Raw genomic sequence first — 16,613 nt, forward strand, 5'->3', positions numbered from 1 at the left:
AGAGCGACACAAGCAAGAAAATGTGGCCAAGACCACCTTAGATTCTAAAGAACTCATCAAAGAGAGTCTGAAACCAAAACAAGAAAGAAAAGAAACGAAAAACGAAGAAGACAAACTCTGCCTAAAACCCAACAGAAATCGAAAACAAATCCCACCCTGCTTTTATCTCTTCTTTTTCTCCTCTAATTCTTCCCACAATTTAGTAGGTCCTATACGGCATTTTTACAGGGTAGGGATCAACAGAAAATGAAAATTAAAAAAAAAAACCCCAACATAAACTGTAACGACGATGCGATTAAAAGAAAAAGAAAATGAAAACAAGAAAGATTTGAAAGAAAAAATAACTGGGATTTTAAAACTTCTACGGGCAAAGAAAAGGAGGATCGCCTCAGGTACTAAAGCAGCTCCCTTCCCATGCTGCTTCAAGGCTCACGGCAGTCTTTTCTTCTCAAGAGAAACTATAAACGGGATTGTTCATATCTTCTCTCTTGTCCGTTTTACGCTCAAGCCGTGAGCAACATCCTCTAAACTAGCAACCATTTGCCACCACATCAACTGGGACTGGTTTAGCAACAGATCCATTCTCAGCAACCTTGACATCACCAGTTGTTTGCACTGCTGAAGGAGAATCTTTACTCGCTGAATCCGCAGTTGCAGATTCCTTTTTTTCTTCAGTCGTCTTCTCCTCACTTACCTGTTAAATTTTAATTCATTAGAAACATTCTGAGTTACATATGCTTAAATGAAAAAAATTCTGAAACTGTTTTCTTGTTCTTACCTGTTTCTGGGTTTGCTGCTGCTTGGCTTTCTTCTCCAAGATAGTCTTCTGTCGAACCTCATAGAATGAAAAATCATCCAAAATGCAAGTCTTACTGCTATGCTCCTTGAAAATTTTCACAATCTTCAAACCTTGCTCCAACTTGACCTAACATGATAAAAAGAAAAACTTTAGCATAAGAAGACTATGTTAATCAGTGAAATAAGCCATCAAGATATGTCAAAAATCTATACCTCTTGTGTGTCTCTGCTGTTGGTAACAGGTTTGTTCTCATTGTTCTCAAGAGTGATATGTTTCAGCAAACTGTTTGGAACATCCTTCACAACATGCCACTTGAGGGGGAAAGAGCCAGTCCACTTATCTTGCTGCCAGTACTCCACATTTGTGTTGAAATCTACTGGTCCTGTCATTTCAGCAAGACCAACAAATTGTCCACTTGCATTGACCTGAAAGGCAAAAATGGAGTATAGAGCTCAATATCATACAATGTTGTATAAAGATCAAACCATTAGATTTCAGAATTATGTACACACCGAGAAAAAGAGGAAGATGGGACAGCCGCCAGGTTTCTGCTGAGCTTCCTGGTATGCCGCAGCAAGCTTCTTGTTTCCATTTGGTGTGCTAGCCCAAACATTATATTTGATGCTCTTGTGCACATCATCTTCACTGTACGACTTGATGATAAAGAACATGGCATTTGCATAATCCACTGGGAAATCTTCCTTGTTGTACTGTTCTCTGTCAGGAACAACAACACATGAGGTATCCGCCTCCCCAATCTCAGTTACATTTGGTTCTCCAGTCTGCTCCTTAACCTCTAAGCTATCTTCTAAATTTCCCTTCTGGTTCTTAGTGCCCTTAGCTCTAGGTCCCCTGTTAAGTTCATTCAAACCATCTACATTGTTCTCATTTCCGTAGAAGTAACTGTTACCCCTTCCCCAGCTTCTGTATTTGTTGTCTGTGGTCACCCATCCTCTTCCATTTGATCTTGAATCATAACCAGAAGAACCATAACCCATACCAGATCTCCCTGTATTACCATACTGACCATACAACTTGTTTGCTGAATACATCCTGTTGTAGTATCCCTGAGTTGCACCATAGCCCGTCATTGATGCAGGCTGGTTCATACCCTGCATAGAGCAAAATTTGATTGATGGATCAGTTGACAAAATTGGAGGACATGAGCGACAATGAATATACCAGTAAAGCTATTGTGTCCATAAGTACAATGAATTAACAAAAGACATCATACCGTGTAGTGAGAATTTGAACGGTAGTTTTGGTTCCTCGATGAAGGTACAGTGCTAGATTTGGAATAGGAGGAAGCAATTCCACTACCAGACACAGGTCTCTGCACATCTGAGTACTTCGAGCTATCATGCCACGGGACAGGAGCATAATACCCATCATAGCTATACCTGGGATCCTGCTGATAACCAGTAGTGTAACCTCCTCCTGGAGCACCCATTCCATACAAATTACTTGAGGTGTTAAGTGCGGTCTGGTTAGTAGGTTTCACTGGAGCTGATCCATTGCTTCCTTTAGTGATACCAGCAGCAGAAGCAACATTATTGCTATCCGCAGGTAGTGTTTTCACACCAGCAGCTTTGTTCGCAGAGAGATCCCCCTGGGTAGGAGTAGCAACAGATGAAGCAAAAGGTCCACTGTTTGGAAAATAGGTAGGATACTGGTACTGCTGAGCACCAAACAACTGCCCATCTCCGCCAACCTGTGGGACAGGGCTTGTTGCTGGCGAGTAAGGAGGATATGCAGCATACCCGTAACCTTGAGGATACACAACAGTTCCGTTCTCTCCATAAATTCCCTGTTAAGATATTGAAACCTGTCAAGGAGAGAAAACATAAAGAAGATGAAAGGCACATCACAGAACAAGGCAGCAGACACTTACAGAATTCATGTCAACACCCTCAGGATTTGTGTAAGCTGAGTAGTCAGTCCACTCTTGACCACTCCCATATGCTGAAAGTTATAAAAGGACAAACTTGTCAGCATTGGTGAAAATCTTGTGAGATAATGTTTTATAGATTAGTGGGTGATTTAGAGGATGAAGGTACCATTATAATAATAGGGAGTGTAGGGAGTAGGAAGATAGCAAACAGAAGGGTCGGCAGCATCACTGGGAAGCATTGGTGTCAAAGATCGATCGTACGAAGGAACTTGACCATGAACATCAACGCCTCCATACTGGTACACAGCAGTCTGTGCATAACAATAACAAAGGAGTCGTTCTTGTTAAAAAAAACAGGAAGCTCAAAAGTTGCGAACAACAGAAACCAAAGAAAAAGAAAAATCTGGTACACTCACCTTCTTGTTAGGCTCAGGGATCTCAGAAGCTTTAGCTTGGGAGTCCAAAGATAGTTTCTGCAACAGATCTGCAGCTTCTGTAAACAAGGGGGTGAGTCAAGGAAGCAAAGACCTTCGTATAGAATTACACAATCAACCATTAGGATAGTGAAAAGCAAACACTTCTAACCCTAAAAAACTTATCAAATCAATCAAACCCGCCACAAAAGAATCGATTACAATCAATATCTCCCACGAGAAGCTTAACAATCACTAAATCTACGCAAAATATCAAATCAATCTGAAGAACAACTGAAACATCACTAGAAATCAAGATCCAACAGAAATAATAAAGGGAGAAAACGAAGAGATCGAGAAAGAGAAAAAACAACAGATCGATAAAAAAAAGGATACGATCAGCAGGAGGAGCAACGGTAGCCATGATAGGGTGATTCGACAAACGAAGATTTGGATAGATCCTTCTCGGATTAAAAGGGGTGGATGCGACCAATTAAAAGATAAAAGAGAGAGAGAGAGAAGAAGAAGGATAGAGAAAACCCTAAACGGAATCAGAAAAACCCAGATCGAATCTAGGGTTTAAGAGATAGAGAAGAGAAGAGAGAAGAGAAGAGAAGAAAAAAAAATTGGCCGCAGCCGCCAAGGGAGGGAGAAGGGAAGGAAGGGTTTTGCTTCGGGGAGGAAGAGGAAAAAAAGGGTTTTGTCTCTGTACCTCTCTTAGTGATTCAAATACATCCACGAATCAACCAAACCACCTCACCTCACCCTCTCTCTCTCTCTCTCTTTCTTTTTTCTTTTTTATTTTTATTTCTTCCACCTTAAGATATTTCCTCTTTTGTTATAAAAGACTATACACCCTTGTGGTTTTGGTTAATTTCCACAAATATCTCTTTATACATACTACTGTATATTTATTTCCCTTTTTTTTAATTGGTAATCTTGTAATAAATAGATAAAAATTTGTTGCCAAAAAATTAATAATTTTCATTATAAAAATCCAGCAAATTGGTCAAATTTTTAATAGTTTCCATTAAACTCTAATTTTTAATAGTGAAATATCTTAAATTATGTATTCAACTTTTTTATGTTTTTTGATCAACCTATTTAAAACCTAAAAGCAATTCATTTAAGATTAATAAAAAAATTAAACTATTTATTTCTTTTAGAGTAACTTACCAAAGATCAGCTAAGGAAGAAAGAAATAATATAATTTATTATACCTTTAGCTTTTTTTAAATGGGCCTATTTGATTTTCTTTGGTAGAATAATGGGCTTTGATTAAAAAATAGGAAATAGGCCCTATTCACCAAACCTCGAACTTGACCCAGGATCCGATTTACCCATCCGGCGTTCTAGAGTGTTCTTAAACAATCCAACGGTGAAGATTAGCTCGAAGTTTCAAGAGGCTCATTTCTTCTTTTATATATTTCAGAGAAAAATAAAAAAAAATCAGTAAGCAAAGTGCAGTCTTCATTGCTTCTTCAGTCGAGAAACCCAGTAGATAAAAAAAAAAAACCTACTTCCTTCTCTTCCTTATCCGCAATTAACATCTCCGGCGCCATCTCCCACCGCTTCTCCGTCGTTCCACCGTACGGTGAGTACCACTTTTTCTCCACTATCATGACCTCGTTTTCGTGCTCTAGGAGGTATAGGCTAGTTTTAATTGGTGGCTGTTGAGTATTTGAGAGTAGTGAGCTCTTGATTTTGGAATTGATTCGCCTTTTACATCTCTGTTTTTTGATTCTGTTGCCAGTTTTAATTAGTTACTTGTGGAGAATCTCTTGTGTAACTGTTGGATTTGATTTTTTCAGAATTGAAAATGGCATCGACGTTCACTGCCACGTCTTCCCTTGGTTCCTTGGTAGCTCCTAATGCTATCAAGTTGTCTTCTGCGGCTTCCATTTCTTCAAGCTCTTTTGGGAGGAGACAGAATCTGTGCCTAAGAAGGTCCCGTCCTGCTATAGTCTGTGCAGCCAAGGACTTGCATTTCAACAAGGATGGGACTACCATAAGGAGACTTCAGGTGACAATTAATGGAAATTTGTTTTTATCTGGAGTAAAAGATTAGGATTTGTTTATGATTTGTGATTACTCTTTTGTTATTAGAGTGGTGTTAATAAGCTTGCGGACCTTGTTGGTGTCACACTTGGACCAAAAGGTAGAAATGTTGTTCTTGAGAGCAAGTATGGATCCCCAAGAATTGTTAATGATGGTGTCACTGTTGCTAGGGAGGTATGGAATTTATTGTCTTTTTTCGCAGTTATGATTTTCGTTAAAAATACTTCTGTAAGCTCAAGATTTTTCTTCTGGTTAGGTCGAGTTGGAGGACCCTGTTGAGAACATTGGTGCAAAGCTTGTAAGGCAAGCAGCTGCAAAGACCAATGACTTGGCTGGTGACGGTACAACAACATCTGTTGTTCTTGCACAAGGTTTTATTGCTGAGGGTGTCAAGGTTGGTAAATTCTTTTTTTCAGCTTTCTCTCATGGAAAACTCGAAAAACACAGTAAACTAATTTTAAATTTGGATTTTTCAGGTGGTGGCTGCAGGTGCAAACCCTGTATTGATCACTAGGGGCATTGAGAAAACAGCTAAGGCTTTGGTTCACGAGCTGAAACTAATGTCTAAGGAGGTAGGTTATTATTTTCCTATACTCCCTTCTTAATGTGTTACAAGTCTACAGCAAGAGGGTCTAATAGTTATATCATGGGAACTATAGGTTGAAGACAGTGAACTCGCTGATGTGGCAGCTGTTAGTGCTGGTAATAACCATGAAGTCGGAAGTATGATTGCTGAAGCAATGAGCAAAGTGGGCAGGAAGGGTGTGGTGACCCTGGAGGAGGGTAAAAGCGCTGAGAACAACCTTTACGTTGTGGAAGGAATGCAATTTGACCGTGGTTATATCTCTCCATACTTTGTGACAGACAGTGAGAAAATGTCTGTTGAGTTCGATAACTGCAAGGTAACTTTTCTAGGTCCTGAGCTACCAGAATGATATTGTGATGCAGATGGCCTAACAATTTTCTACTGTGCAGTTGCTTCTTGTTGACAAGAAAATTACCAATGCAAGGGATCTTGTTGGTGTTCTAGAGGATGCCATTAGGGGCGGATACCCAATCCTTATAATTGCGGAAGATATTGAACAAGAAGCTTTAGCTACTCTTGTTGTTAACAAGCTTAGAGGCACATTGAAGATTGCAGCTCTCAAAGCTCCTGGATTTGGAGAGCGCAAGAGCCAATACCTTGACGATATTGCCATTCTAACTGGAGGTAGGTGATTGTTTCTATATGTAGGTATCCGTCAATGTTCCCTCCTGTTTTGGAATCTTTTTGTTGATGTAATCTTGTCATGTGGCTTCTGTTTGTGTTCCCAGGAACTGTGATAAGAGAGGAAGTTGGTCTTTCCCTTGACAAAGCTGGAAAAGAGGTTCTGGGTAACGCTTCTAAGGTTGTCCTGACAAAGGAGATGACAACGATTGTGGGTGATGGGACCACTCAGGAAGCAGTGAACAAACGTGTTGTACAGATTAGAAATCTTATTGAGGTACATGTTTGAGTCAAACTGCATAAGAAATCTGTGATAGCTACTTTTTTTTGTGTGTGTATAGCCTGCTTATGCTAATACAACCATGGTTTTGCAGCAAGCGGAGCAAGACTACGAGAAGGAGAAATTAAACGAGAGAATTGCAAAACTCTCTGGTGGAGTTGCTGTAATTCAGGTAAATAATAGTAATCACATGGGCTTTCTTGGATTTGTATGACAGAAGAATGAGTTTAGTGATCCTGATTCTTATATTGTGGTTAAAGGTTGGAGCTCAAACTGAGACGGAGCTTAAAGAAAAGAAGCTGAGAGTGGAAGATGCTCTTAATGCGACAAAGGTGATTTCTTTTTATCCAGCTGATTGGGTTGATAGAGGAGCGTGCTATTTTCACTACTCATGTAATGTCTTAATTATATGACCTCATTGAGTTTCAGGCTGCTGTTGAGGAAGGTATTGTCGTCGGTGGTGGTTGCACTCTGCTCCGGCTTGCATCCAAGGTCGATGCCATCAAGAGTACCCTTGAAAATGATGAAGAAAAGGTAACTGGGACAATCAAGACTTTTCTATACTTTTTGGGGATTTGTGCAAATTGCTTTGCTCTTACTGCACTTTTCAACCATTTCCCACCTGTAGGTTGGAGCGGAAATCGTTAAAAGAGCACTGAGTTACCCTCTGAAATTGATAGCCAAGAATGCTGGTGTCAATGGAAGTGTTGTCAGCGAGAAGGTTATGATAACACAACATAAAAAGTCTCCATGTTTATTCAGCTCTTGATCTACGTAAGTTGCTTAAAAAACTGTTTTTATTCATTGCAGGTGCTAGCTAATGATAATGTGAAATTTGGTTACAATGCTGCAACGGGCAAGTATGAAGACCTGATGGCTGCAGGCATCATCGACCCGACAAAGGTCAGTTTCTCGCTTAACAACACTCTCATACTCTTTTTTGCTATCCCATCTGATAGATTGGATCTTTTCTATTCAGGTTGTGAGATGTTGCTTGGAACATGCAGCCTCGGTTGCAAAAACTTTCCTGATGTCTGACTGTGTGGTTGTTGAGATCCCAGAGCCAGAGCCAGTTCCTGCTGGCAACCCCATGGACAACTCAGGTTAGCCCACACATTCGGATTCATGAATACTTGACGGTGACACCAAAACTAAACTCATGTTTCTTCACCACTGATTCTTTGATTGCCTTGTTTCAGGATATGGATACTAAGATGTACGGACCAAGTTTGCTCTAAAAGTTGAGAGATAGGCGAGAATTCCGCAACAGAGAGTAGCTCACCGGGATACGGATTCCTTTAGCTTGCAAACAAATTTCTGTGCAAGTGTAATGATTTTTTAACTGAGAGAATAATGTGTTCATTAGATATCATATTTGGAATCATTTTGAATAAATCATCATTGTTCTTCAAAATCTCGGGATCTCTCTTAATAGCATACTCATACCGGTCGATCAATCCCCAAAGCCCATATTAAAAAATACGAGTGTCCCATACAACAGCCTAACGATAGGCATACTGTTCAACTTTGGATACCTAGAGAGGCTACAAAGCTTTGATCCTTCGCCCAATCCTTTCCCAATGACTGAACAACTCACGATTATGGATGGTCAGGGTGAACACTATGAAATATAATCATGGCGAGCAATTCTGATGATATATGTTCTAAGTTCCAGTATATGTGGTCAAGACAAAGATGTGTTTAAGCTGAGAGAACTTAGAACTTAAGACAAAGTATAATGCACAATTGCACATAGTGATTTCAAATTTAAAAGCTTCTTGAATCCGATTAAGAAATAAATCCATTAACTGGTCAAGTAAACAAGTGTAACAGAATGCAATTCTTTTAACAATTCTAAAACCGTAACCGTTGAATCGAGAATCATAAAACCTCAGTTGACCAAATGTGGATTCTACAATATGTACCTCAATGTAGTAGATGGATTCTAAATCCAAAGCCGCAAACTGAACAGAGCCAATTCTCAAGAAAGCTTCTTCACTTTTCACCATTGCCATATCTCTCCGTAAAACTAAGCCGAATTGATCACAGAATAACACAAACACAGCTTTGATCGCCATCATATCTTGTATCTTCTTCTTCGCTGCAAATAAAACACAAGGGTTTCAGACAAATAACAATCCAACTAATTCTCAAGAACAACAACATTGCTGTAAAGTTTGCAACTTTGAATCTTGAATTGGTAAAAGATTCAACATATCTACATATCAAGTTGATAGATGACTAACCTAGACTCGAATTCTCGGATCTCAGCAAGTTCTTTCCCCATCAAATCCACCCACTGTACTTTCTTCTTCTCCCTTCTCACACCACCATCAGCTGAATCTAAAACCTCCTTTCTGAGACTGCTCTTCAAGATTTCCCCATTACCATGACCTTCCTCTTCCTCTTCTTCTTTCTTTACCTCAACCTCAGTCAACAAACCATCATCCACATGATCAACAACTTCTTCCTCTTCTTCTTCTACATGTGCAGCATCATCATCATCATGATCGACAACAGTAGTAGCAGTAGAAGAAGACACTTGAGAAGAAGGAGGAGAGTTCTCCAATTTAAGAGAACCAGATGCGTAGATATGAGGAGAAGGCTTACAGAAACAGATGAAAGAAGGGCACTGGATCTTACAAAGCAAAACCCTCATCAAAACATATGTTGGGTCTTGAAAACACCACCCAATCATCAAATTCAAAACACACCACTCTGTCTTCTTCTTTGTAAAGTTAGAAACTTTCTTCCCCCATTGATGTGCCCAGATTGAGAAAAACAGAACAAAAACCAAAAGCTTCGAGCCGAGCGACAAAAGAGTTGGATTATTTCTGGATTTCTGAAACACACACAAAAGGAAAACAAAGAAAGAGAGCAAACAACAAAAAGGGGTTTCGAAGAAGAGTTAATAACCACCAAATATATATTTTTTTATCCAAGTTTCGATAGAATCCAAAGACCCATAAATTAAGCGTTGATCAGACGAAGAAGCAGACAAAAAAAAAAAGGACAGGGACCACGCTTTTTTTATACTAATTGCAATAGAAGAACAGATTCCAAATTGAGAGAACAATCATCCATGACCATATAAGTGTATAAGTAAGTAAAAGAAATCTGAGAGAAAAGGTATTTACTTTTATGATTTGTGTGAGAGACAAAGAATGACCAAGTTTTTGCTTTTTCTTCTTTCTCATAGACCAACAACAAGAAGAAGATGATAAAGTAGTTATTAGTCCTCGAATTTTTGCTTTTTTTTCCAGTGCCTCTAAAGGTGAAGTCTTTGGGTTGACAAAAACAAAAACTAAAGGTGAAGTCTTTTTATTTTCTTGAGCTTACTATATATTGGATTCTCTTTGTTGTTCAGAAGATATCAAATATTTTTTGTTTTGATATTTTTTTAACCTGTTAGATAATTCCTAAGAATAATATATATTTATCTACAAATTAAAATAATTTTAAAAACTTTATTTTTTTTTATGTCTACCACTAAACCACATGCTTTCATGAACTTACTAATTTTGTTTGCAAATCATCTAAATAACAGGATTAAATTGTAGACCTTCTATTTACAATATGCAGTGTTGTGTAGAGAACATGTATAAGTATCAGCAGATCTAAATGTATAATTTGATAGCTCATGTCAAATCTAAATGATTAATGGAATAAGTCACACGAAGTTTCCACGTGAAGGAGAAGTATATATATCAAAAAATTTGATTTCTATGTATTTTTTTTCTTTAGTTGACAAATCTAGATATGATCTAGTAATACATATGTTATTTATATATGATGTATGATGAATTTATACACACATAGGTATGTAAAATGCATATAATGCGTGTGTCAATTAATAAAGAGAATAATGATGAGACATAGGATGCTTCTGAGTTCTGACATATATATATATTTCGAGATCAATCAAACTCAAAAAGCCATACAACTTGTCTCATCAACACATGTGTGAGATTTGCTTATTATTGTGTGTAGGCGTCAATCATTTATAAATTGGTCGGATACCATACATTCCAAGTTACCTCAATCGACATCTAAAGCTAAAAAAACCCACAAGCATTATTACCCTCTCCAAACAAAAAAGACTATAAATCCTTTGTATAATCCATCATACTTAACTTTCTAAATTCTAAACATTGGCTGCTAGCTTGTCTTTTTCAAACCAAAAAAAGAAGAAGAATAATTATAGTATAAAATTACTTTAAAATAACAACATTCGAAGCATTTAATGGAAAAGTAATGATTAAAGTTCTTTTTGTTTTTAGCTTTGTCCCTAACCTAAACAACAGGAGATCAACTTTGGTCGACACAGAATCAATTAGAAAATTAGCAAAAGTTTAGAGAGCTACAAGGGGAGCGTGTAGCTTCTTCTTTTATCATTCAGTGTTAATCTCTTCAGCACCTTGAACATGTGGCTAATTCATATGTTTTACGTACTTGAAACACCCTAGTTTTGAAGGTGTCTAATACATATGATGAGTTTTTGCACTTTCATTATGTTTCCTTTTCAGTGTTTTCCTTAATTACAAATTTAGAATCATTAATTTTTTTATTAAGCGAGAAAATAGATATATTAACAAAATAACAAAGTAGGAAAAGGAAAAGAGTTTTTCTAGAGCTGTGACGCATAAAATTAAAACTAATCGTATTCGTACCCTATATATACATTACAAAAATCGCAAGAACATCTGTTTGGATATTTGAAAACTTTGGAAGAAGGATGAGTTTCTCCGATCTTCCAGGGGATTTAGCAGATGATATATGCTCTAGGGTTCCAATGAAATCTCTAAGTGCAATGCGATCCACTTGCAAAACGTTAAACGATTTATCCAAAAACCATATGTTAGGTAAAGCAGCAAGGAAGCAAGAGTTTCGCGGGTTCTATATAAAGGATTTTAAGGTATGTTTTATGACGTTCGATCTCCAAGGAATCCGCGATAAATATAGTGGATACGTTTATCCACCTATGAAGGAAATAAGTATACTTGGTAAAGTCGAGCCAAGGAGAGTCTTTCACTGTGACGGCTTATTATTATGTGATACCGAGCAGGACTCTAAGGCTTCTAAGCTCGTGGTATGGAACCCGTATCTAGGGAAAACTTGGCGGATCCAGGACGGTTGTTACCGTTTGTTCAAGTTAGATTTGTATGCTCTCGGATACGACAAGAACCGTAACCACAAAATCTTGAGGTTTTTCGATTACTACAGTATGATAAAACCAAGTATTGCTAGCCAAATCTACGAGTTTAGCTCTAATTCTTGGAGAGATATTTCTGTCACTCCCGACGAGCATGCATGGTTTCTTGAAGGCTTCGTGTCTTTGAAAGGAAATACTTATTTCTTGGCTCACAAGGATGAACGTTTTTTACTCTGTTTTGACTTTACAACAGAGAGATTTGGACCGCGTCTTTACCTGCCCCCTAGCTCTTTTTCTGAAGAGCGTGTGACTCTATCTTGTGTCAGAGAGGAGCAGGTGGCTGTGTTATACCAAAGGTCTGAGACAGGTGAGTCCTCCTCGTCGATGATTGAGATTTGGGTTACGAATAAGATTGATCCCAGTGCGGTATCATGGAGCAAGTTTTTGAACGTTAATATAACAGCTGATCTTACTGGTTATCCTGTTGGTTTTCAAGCTGGAAGCTTCTTCATCGACGAGGAGGAGAAGGTCGCTGTGGTTTTTGATCTTGACGCGTATTTAGAGTACAAGTTTTTATACTACCAAACAGGCTCACATCATTGGAGAAGATGGATATATTAAATCTGTGATTGGAGATCGTCCCGATAACGGAGATTGTCACCCACTTGTCTTCTCTTCTTATGTTCCAAGTTTAGTGCAACTTCAAATCAACCGCAAAAGGAAAGCAAGATGTTATTAATTAGTTCAACTTCCATATCCTTGATGTGTTTCTTACTGACTTTCATGTCCTCTTGAAATAACCTGTTATTAATTTCTTCTCTTTTGGCTTTGTGTTCAGTATTATGTAATTAACTTGTGTTTTGCCATTGATCAAGAATTTGGCTGTTGCATCTTATTTTCATTGCACGAGTAAGAAAAGTACGTTTCAGCTGATCATGTTACTCGTTAGCTGTTTATAGTTTGTTGTTCTCTCGCATTCTCTTTTGAATCGTAGCTCTAGATTAGATGTAGGAGTTCATGTGGGAGAAGAGAGATGAGTTCGTAAATAGTTTCATTTGGCGTGTTTTGTTTATAAAAGAAGCTTAATGATATGATAGAATCTGTTTATGACAATATAGAAGAAGTCTATTAGTTTTTAGACTATGAAAGTTCCATAGACAACTTCAAAAACTATAATGGTCTTCCCCAAAAGGGGTTTAGAGTTTTCCGTATGACTTTTATGCTGCATGCTTCTCAAATGTGTCAAAACTTGAGAAGCTTCAGAAAACTGACAAATATGAATGTTGATTTGCTATCTAATTGCGTCTGTTACACATTCTTCCTTCCAACTTGCTGCTAGAAAAATCGCCAAAAAAGATACACAAGAATGCTATAAAAGCTACAACATGCATATTACCACTTTCGGCATAACTAAGAGTTACTGCTGAACTTTCAGAACAGGAAACGCAATCACGTCTCTTATACTAGCGGAGTTCGTCAGCAACATCACCAGCCTGTCAATTCCAAGCCCCTAAGAGAAACAAAGAAACAATATAAGTACTTGAGCATAAAAGGTTAATCCGGTCATATTATAGCAGTGTACTAACACTAAACTAATGTGATACTATTACTCTTAATTGTATAGAGGAAAGAAAATACCATTCCCGAAGCTGGAGGCATTCCGTATTCCAGGGCAGTGAGAAAGTCTTCGTCAAGGGTTACCTCATATGACTCCTCATCATCATCATCTTTCTTTGCATTTGGTTCAGGAGATTCCAGTGCGGCCTCTGCTCTCTTTGCGTTATGCTGCCTTACTTGCTCTTCCAACCGCGTCCTCTACCATATTTAAACAAATCACTCATCTTTTATGATCCAGTGTACACAAAGATAACTAAAAAAGCATATCCTTCACTATGTAGACTGTTATTTAAGAAGACACAAAATTGCACGAATGTGGAAGGCTCCCTTATCCCATTACCTGGTCCACTGGATCAGTCAATTCAGAGAATGCGTTTGCCATTTCACGGCCACAGATGAACAGCTCAAATCTTTCAGTCAAACTTGCGTTGCTGTTGCAGACAAAGAAGCTATTTACACTTGGAAAATATATTATAACACAAGATGAATGATCTAGAAGATGGTAACAGTATTGGGAGAAAAGGTAAAAATCGAGTCAATGCCAGGAAACAGAGTTCTAGCAACAACTTTACCTGCGATGAGGCTTGGCCAAAGGAGATATTTCGATTGGGTAGTCCAAGACAAATGTCGGCTGCACAAGCTTTGGCTCTACAACAACTTCGAAAACCTGAAAACGCGAAATGATTTAAGCACATAAATCTCAGATTTGATAGTAAGTGTCAACTGAAGAAGCTTCACCTCATTAAGAAGATGGCCTAGGGAAGAGCAAGCTCTGATTCCGGATTTGTCCTTGGGCTCAAGCACGTCTTGGAGTGCCAGCAGAACTGTGTCCTTGGCATTTCCGATATCTTCCCCTATCACACTGAAATCGATTCCTGTAATCTCTTTAACGAGATTATGCATGGTTTCTCTCCTCCAAGGCCGTTCGAGGCAGATTTCTGTTCCCTGCACAGAGCAACCATAACTCAGTCTCTCAAATCACAACCAACATAGAATCCAGATGAGTTTATCTCCACACACTAGCTATGATGCCAGAGCCTCTTCACCTGGTAATCAATTGTTAGCTTCCCATGAACTGCCATTGCACATTGAGTGACGATTAATTCCGCCATGTCCATCATGCTCTGGTAGTCCGAATAAGCTTCATACATCTAAACAAAGCTAAAACTGTTATGGATCAGGGAACCATTAAAGAGTATGGAAGCACAAGTGATGCATACGATTGAGGAGAAGGCATATGTTGAACTACCTCGATGGTTGTGAATTCAGGATTGTGCCGTGTCGAAATGCCTTCGTTTCTAAATATACGACCAATTTCATACACTTTCTCAAACCCACCAACCTGTGACCACAAAGTGAAATCTATTCAGAGACAACATTTAACCTTCATACATATCTGAGATACAGGTAATTTTATTTTCCAGCCAAAAGTGGTGAGGTAATACAAAAGCAAGATAAGAAGAACGACAGCAAACGCTAAGAGATTTGAAAATACAAGATGTTTCTCACCAGCATTCTCTTCAAGTGAAGCTCAGTTGCAATCCTCAGGTATAGATCCCTCCCAAGTGAGTTATGAAACGTTACGAAAGGTCTTGCTTCCGCTCCACCAGCTGCTCCCTAGTTTTCACAAGTTCATCGAACAGACTCCTATACAAGAATTCTATATTAAACGAACATTTGAGAATGAAGGAGGTAGGCCACAAACCTGAAGAACTGGAGTTTCAACCTCCAAATATCCAAAAGACTCAACTGTCTTGCGTATCTCTGAAACGATCTACTACAACAAAACAGAAGAAGAGTATCACTGACTTGTAAAAATAAAATAACTCCAACAATCTTAAAATGAGAATCAACTGAAAAAAATCTATTGATACATCGTGAGGTAAGCATTTTGTTTAGGGATCGTACACCAAAGAAACTAAATGCTCAAATGAGAGTTCGAATATTCTGATAACATACTTTTGCCCTTCTCCGGAACACATCAGCCACTTCAGGATTAGCAATCATATCAACATACCTAGTAAGAAACACAGTAAGCGGAACCCAAATAAAAGTTATAGACTTTCATTTAAGAATCAGACCCACCAATTTTACTTAGATAGAAGACAGAGCTCACCGTTGACGGTAACGTTTATCAATATCAGTTAGACCATGATATTTGTCTGGCAGTGGAAGGAGAGATTTTGTGAGAATTGAAAAAGAATTCACACATATAGAAAGCTCCCCTGTAAAGTTCAGAGACCAAACAGTTAGTAAACAAACCCAAAAAAACAATGCTTCTCTATCAAGATTAATTATCTTATTCGAAAGTTCTACCTTTCTCAGTCCTCTTCATTGAGCCACTAGCACCCAAAATATCACCAATATCGATAAGTGCCTTCAACTGTTCAAACTGATCATCTGAAAGCCTTTCCTTCTCACAGTAAAGCTGCAAAGATTAGAAAATGAATAAGAAAATGTCACAGCCAGCTTCTAGTTAAATGAAAACAAAGCCATCTAATGATCTAAACAATAGAAAAAAAAGATATTGAATGAAACCTGAATAGTTCCAGAGTCATCTCTGAGAGTCAAGAATGCAAGTTTCCCAAACGCTCTACGAGCAACAACTCTGCCAGCTATAGAAACACGATCACTCTCATTATCTGATTCTTCACCATTAGCTAAATGCTTATATATCTCTTGAAGCTGATTTGCACTGTGAGTTTTTTCCCACTTATAAGCATACGGTTCAAGACCTTGACCTCTCAGTTCTTCAACCTATGAACCAAAAAAAAAAAACAAACATTGATCAAAAACCCAATTCCTAGCTCACATATTTGAATGAAAAGCTCACATATTTGAATTAAAAATCAAACCTTTTTAAGGCGAATGGAGCGGATAGCTTCACGATCAGAGGTTGAATTGGAAGAGGAAGCGGACCGGCGGTTGCGGCCGGAAGGTTTGGAAGTTTCAGTCGTCGTGGCATTGGAAGAAGAAGAAGAAGCTGCGGAGGCACATCGGAGCGCCGGTGATAAGTGGTAGGATCTTCTTCCGTATATTGTGGTGGCGAGACGCGTAGAGGAAGAAGATAGACGGAGTAACTGCTTCAATGGCGTCGCCGTTAGACTCCATACCTTAAGTGCCTCCATCTCTCTCTATCTCTCTGTTTCTCGACTAGTGAGTGCTGCTGTGGATAGGTGAGAGAAGAAGACGGTTT

General features: G+C 38.5%; 4 protein-coding genes and 1 pseudogene across 6 annotated transcripts; 2 read left to right on the top strand and 3 right to left on the bottom strand.

Moving 5' to 3' along the window:
• Positions 1 to 11: 11 nt before the first annotated feature.
• ECT2 (evolutionarily conserved C-terminal region 2) lies at positions 12 to 4,073 on the bottom strand. Its single transcript, XM_010466886.3, has 9 exons — positions 3,500 to 4,073; positions 3,107 to 3,183; positions 2,857 to 3,001; positions 2,691 to 2,761; positions 2,034 to 2,606; positions 1,312 to 1,911; positions 1,012 to 1,224; positions 779 to 925; positions 12 to 694 (listed from the first exon to the last, which is right to left on the bottom strand). Exons 1-9 carry the CDS (start codon positions 3,525 to 3,527, stop codon positions 530 to 532), a joined length of 2,019 nt encoding a protein of 672 aa, XP_010465188.1. The 5' UTR covers positions 3,528 to 4,073; the 3' UTR covers positions 12 to 529.
• Positions 4,074 to 4,497: 424 nt separating this feature from the next.
• CPN60BETA2 (TCP-1/cpn60 chaperonin family protein) lies at positions 4,498 to 8,062 on the top strand. The gene is made up of 15 exons (XM_010466887.3): positions 4,498 to 4,697; positions 4,915 to 5,126; positions 5,210 to 5,335; positions 5,418 to 5,555; positions 5,638 to 5,733; positions 5,821 to 6,063; positions 6,137 to 6,371; positions 6,476 to 6,645; positions 6,743 to 6,820; positions 6,909 to 6,980; positions 7,078 to 7,182; positions 7,277 to 7,369; positions 7,459 to 7,551; positions 7,628 to 7,751; positions 7,848 to 8,062. The coding sequence occupies exons 2-15, from the start codon at positions 4,923 to 4,925 to the stop codon at positions 7,859 to 7,861; spliced, it is 1,791 nt and encodes a 596-aa protein (XP_010465189.2). The 5' UTR covers positions 4,498 to 4,697; positions 4,915 to 4,922; the 3' UTR covers positions 7,862 to 8,062.
• Positions 8,063 to 8,407: 345 nt separating this feature from the next.
• On the bottom strand, positions 8,408 to 9,960 carry LOC104745599 (uncharacterized). The gene is made up of 2 exons (XM_010466888.3): positions 8,895 to 9,960; positions 8,408 to 8,749 (listed from the first exon to the last, which is right to left on the bottom strand). Exons 1-2 carry the CDS (start codon positions 9,344 to 9,346, stop codon positions 8,692 to 8,694), a joined length of 510 nt encoding a protein of 169 aa, XP_010465190.1. The 5' UTR covers positions 9,347 to 9,960; the 3' UTR covers positions 8,408 to 8,691.
• A 1,423-nt stretch (positions 9,961 to 11,383) lies between these two features.
• Positions 11,384 to 12,539, top strand: LOC104748170 (F-box/kelch-repeat protein At3g13680 pseudogene; annotated as a pseudogene).
• A 529-nt stretch (positions 12,540 to 13,068) lies between these two features.
• Positions 13,069 to 16,612, bottom strand: LOC104745600 (lysine--tRNA ligase, chloroplastic/mitochondrial). 3 transcript variants are annotated; one of them, XR_015581914.1, is made up of 14 exons: positions 16,273 to 16,612; positions 15,956 to 16,174; positions 15,734 to 15,845; positions 15,534 to 15,642; positions 15,377 to 15,434; positions 15,123 to 15,191; positions 14,927 to 15,034; positions 14,667 to 14,759; positions 14,464 to 14,578; positions 14,156 to 14,362; positions 13,990 to 14,084; positions 13,758 to 13,848; positions 13,439 to 13,615; positions 13,069 to 13,310 (listed from the first exon to the last, which is right to left on the bottom strand). XR_015581914.1 is itself a non-coding variant. In XM_010466889.3 (14 exons), the coding sequence occupies exons 1-14, from the start codon at positions 16,543 to 16,545 to the stop codon at positions 13,218 to 13,220; spliced, it is 1,809 nt and encodes a 602-aa protein (XP_010465191.2). In that variant the 5' UTR covers positions 16,546 to 16,612; the 3' UTR covers positions 13,069 to 13,217. The 3 variants fall into 3 exon arrangements, 1 of the variants encoding a protein (XP_010465191.2); XR_015581915.1 differs by having other exon boundaries at positions 14,464 to 14,584; XM_010466889.3 differs by having other exon boundaries at positions 14,464 to 14,568.
• Position 16,613: the final 1 nt, after the last annotated feature.

This window comes from Camelina sativa, chromosome 15 (assembly GCF_030686135.1).
Source record: "Camelina sativa cultivar CO46 ecotype springtype chromosome 15, ASM3068613v1".
In the NCBI taxonomy this organism is placed as follows: domain Eukaryota; kingdom Viridiplantae; phylum Streptophyta; class Magnoliopsida; order Brassicales; family Brassicaceae; genus Camelina; species Camelina sativa.

What these genes read in the sequence shown, in the direction of transcription:
- CPN60BETA2 (XM_010466887.3), top strand. Translation starts at nt 4,923, where the DNA reads ATGGCATCGACGTTCACTGCCACGTCTTCCCTTGGTTCCTTGGTAGCT. An exon ending in GTGGAGTTGCTGTAATTCAG is followed by an intron (nt 6,821 to 6,908) that starts GTAAATAATAGT and finishes TTGTGGTTAAAG; the next exon opens with GTTGGAGCTCAAACTGAGAC. An exon ending in GCATCATCGACCCGACAAAG is followed by an intron (nt 7,552 to 7,627) that starts GTCAGTTTCTCG and finishes TTTTCTATTCAG; the next exon opens with GTTGTGAGATGTTGCTTGGA.
- ECT2 (XM_010466886.3), bottom strand. Translation starts at nt 3,527, where the DNA reads ATGGCTACCGTTGCTCCTCCTGCTGATC. An exon ending in CACTCCCTATTATTATAATG is followed by an intron (nt 2,762 to 2,856) that starts GTACCTTCATCC and finishes TATAACTTTCAG; the next exon opens with CATATGGGAGTGGTCAAGAG. An exon ending in AGCAGCAAACCCAGAAACAG is followed by an intron (nt 695 to 778) that starts GTAAGAACAAGA and finishes AAAATTTAACAG; the next exon opens with GTAAGTGAGGAGAAGACGAC.
- LOC104745600 (XM_010466889.3), bottom strand. Translation starts at nt 16,545, where the DNA reads ATGGAGGCACTTAAGGTATGGAGTCTAACGGCGACGCCATTGAAGCAG. An exon ending in TTGAAACTCCAGTTCTTCAG is followed by an intron (nt 15,035 to 15,122) that starts GTTTGTGGCCTA and finishes TGTGAAAACTAG; the next exon opens with GGAGCAGCTGGTGGAGCGGA. An exon ending in TGACTGATCCAGTGGACCAG is followed by an intron (nt 13,616 to 13,757) that starts GTAATGGGATAA and finishes TAAATATGGTAG; the next exon opens with AGGACGCGGTTGGAAGAGCA.
- LOC104745599 (XM_010466888.3), bottom strand. Translation starts at nt 9,346, where the DNA reads ATGATTGGGTGGTGTTTTCAAGACCCAACATATGTTTTGATGAGGGTT. An exon ending in ATCCGAGAATTCGAGTCTAG is followed by an intron (nt 8,750 to 8,894) that starts GTTAGTCATCTA and finishes TTTTATTTGCAG; the next exon opens with CGAAGAAGAAGATACAAGAT.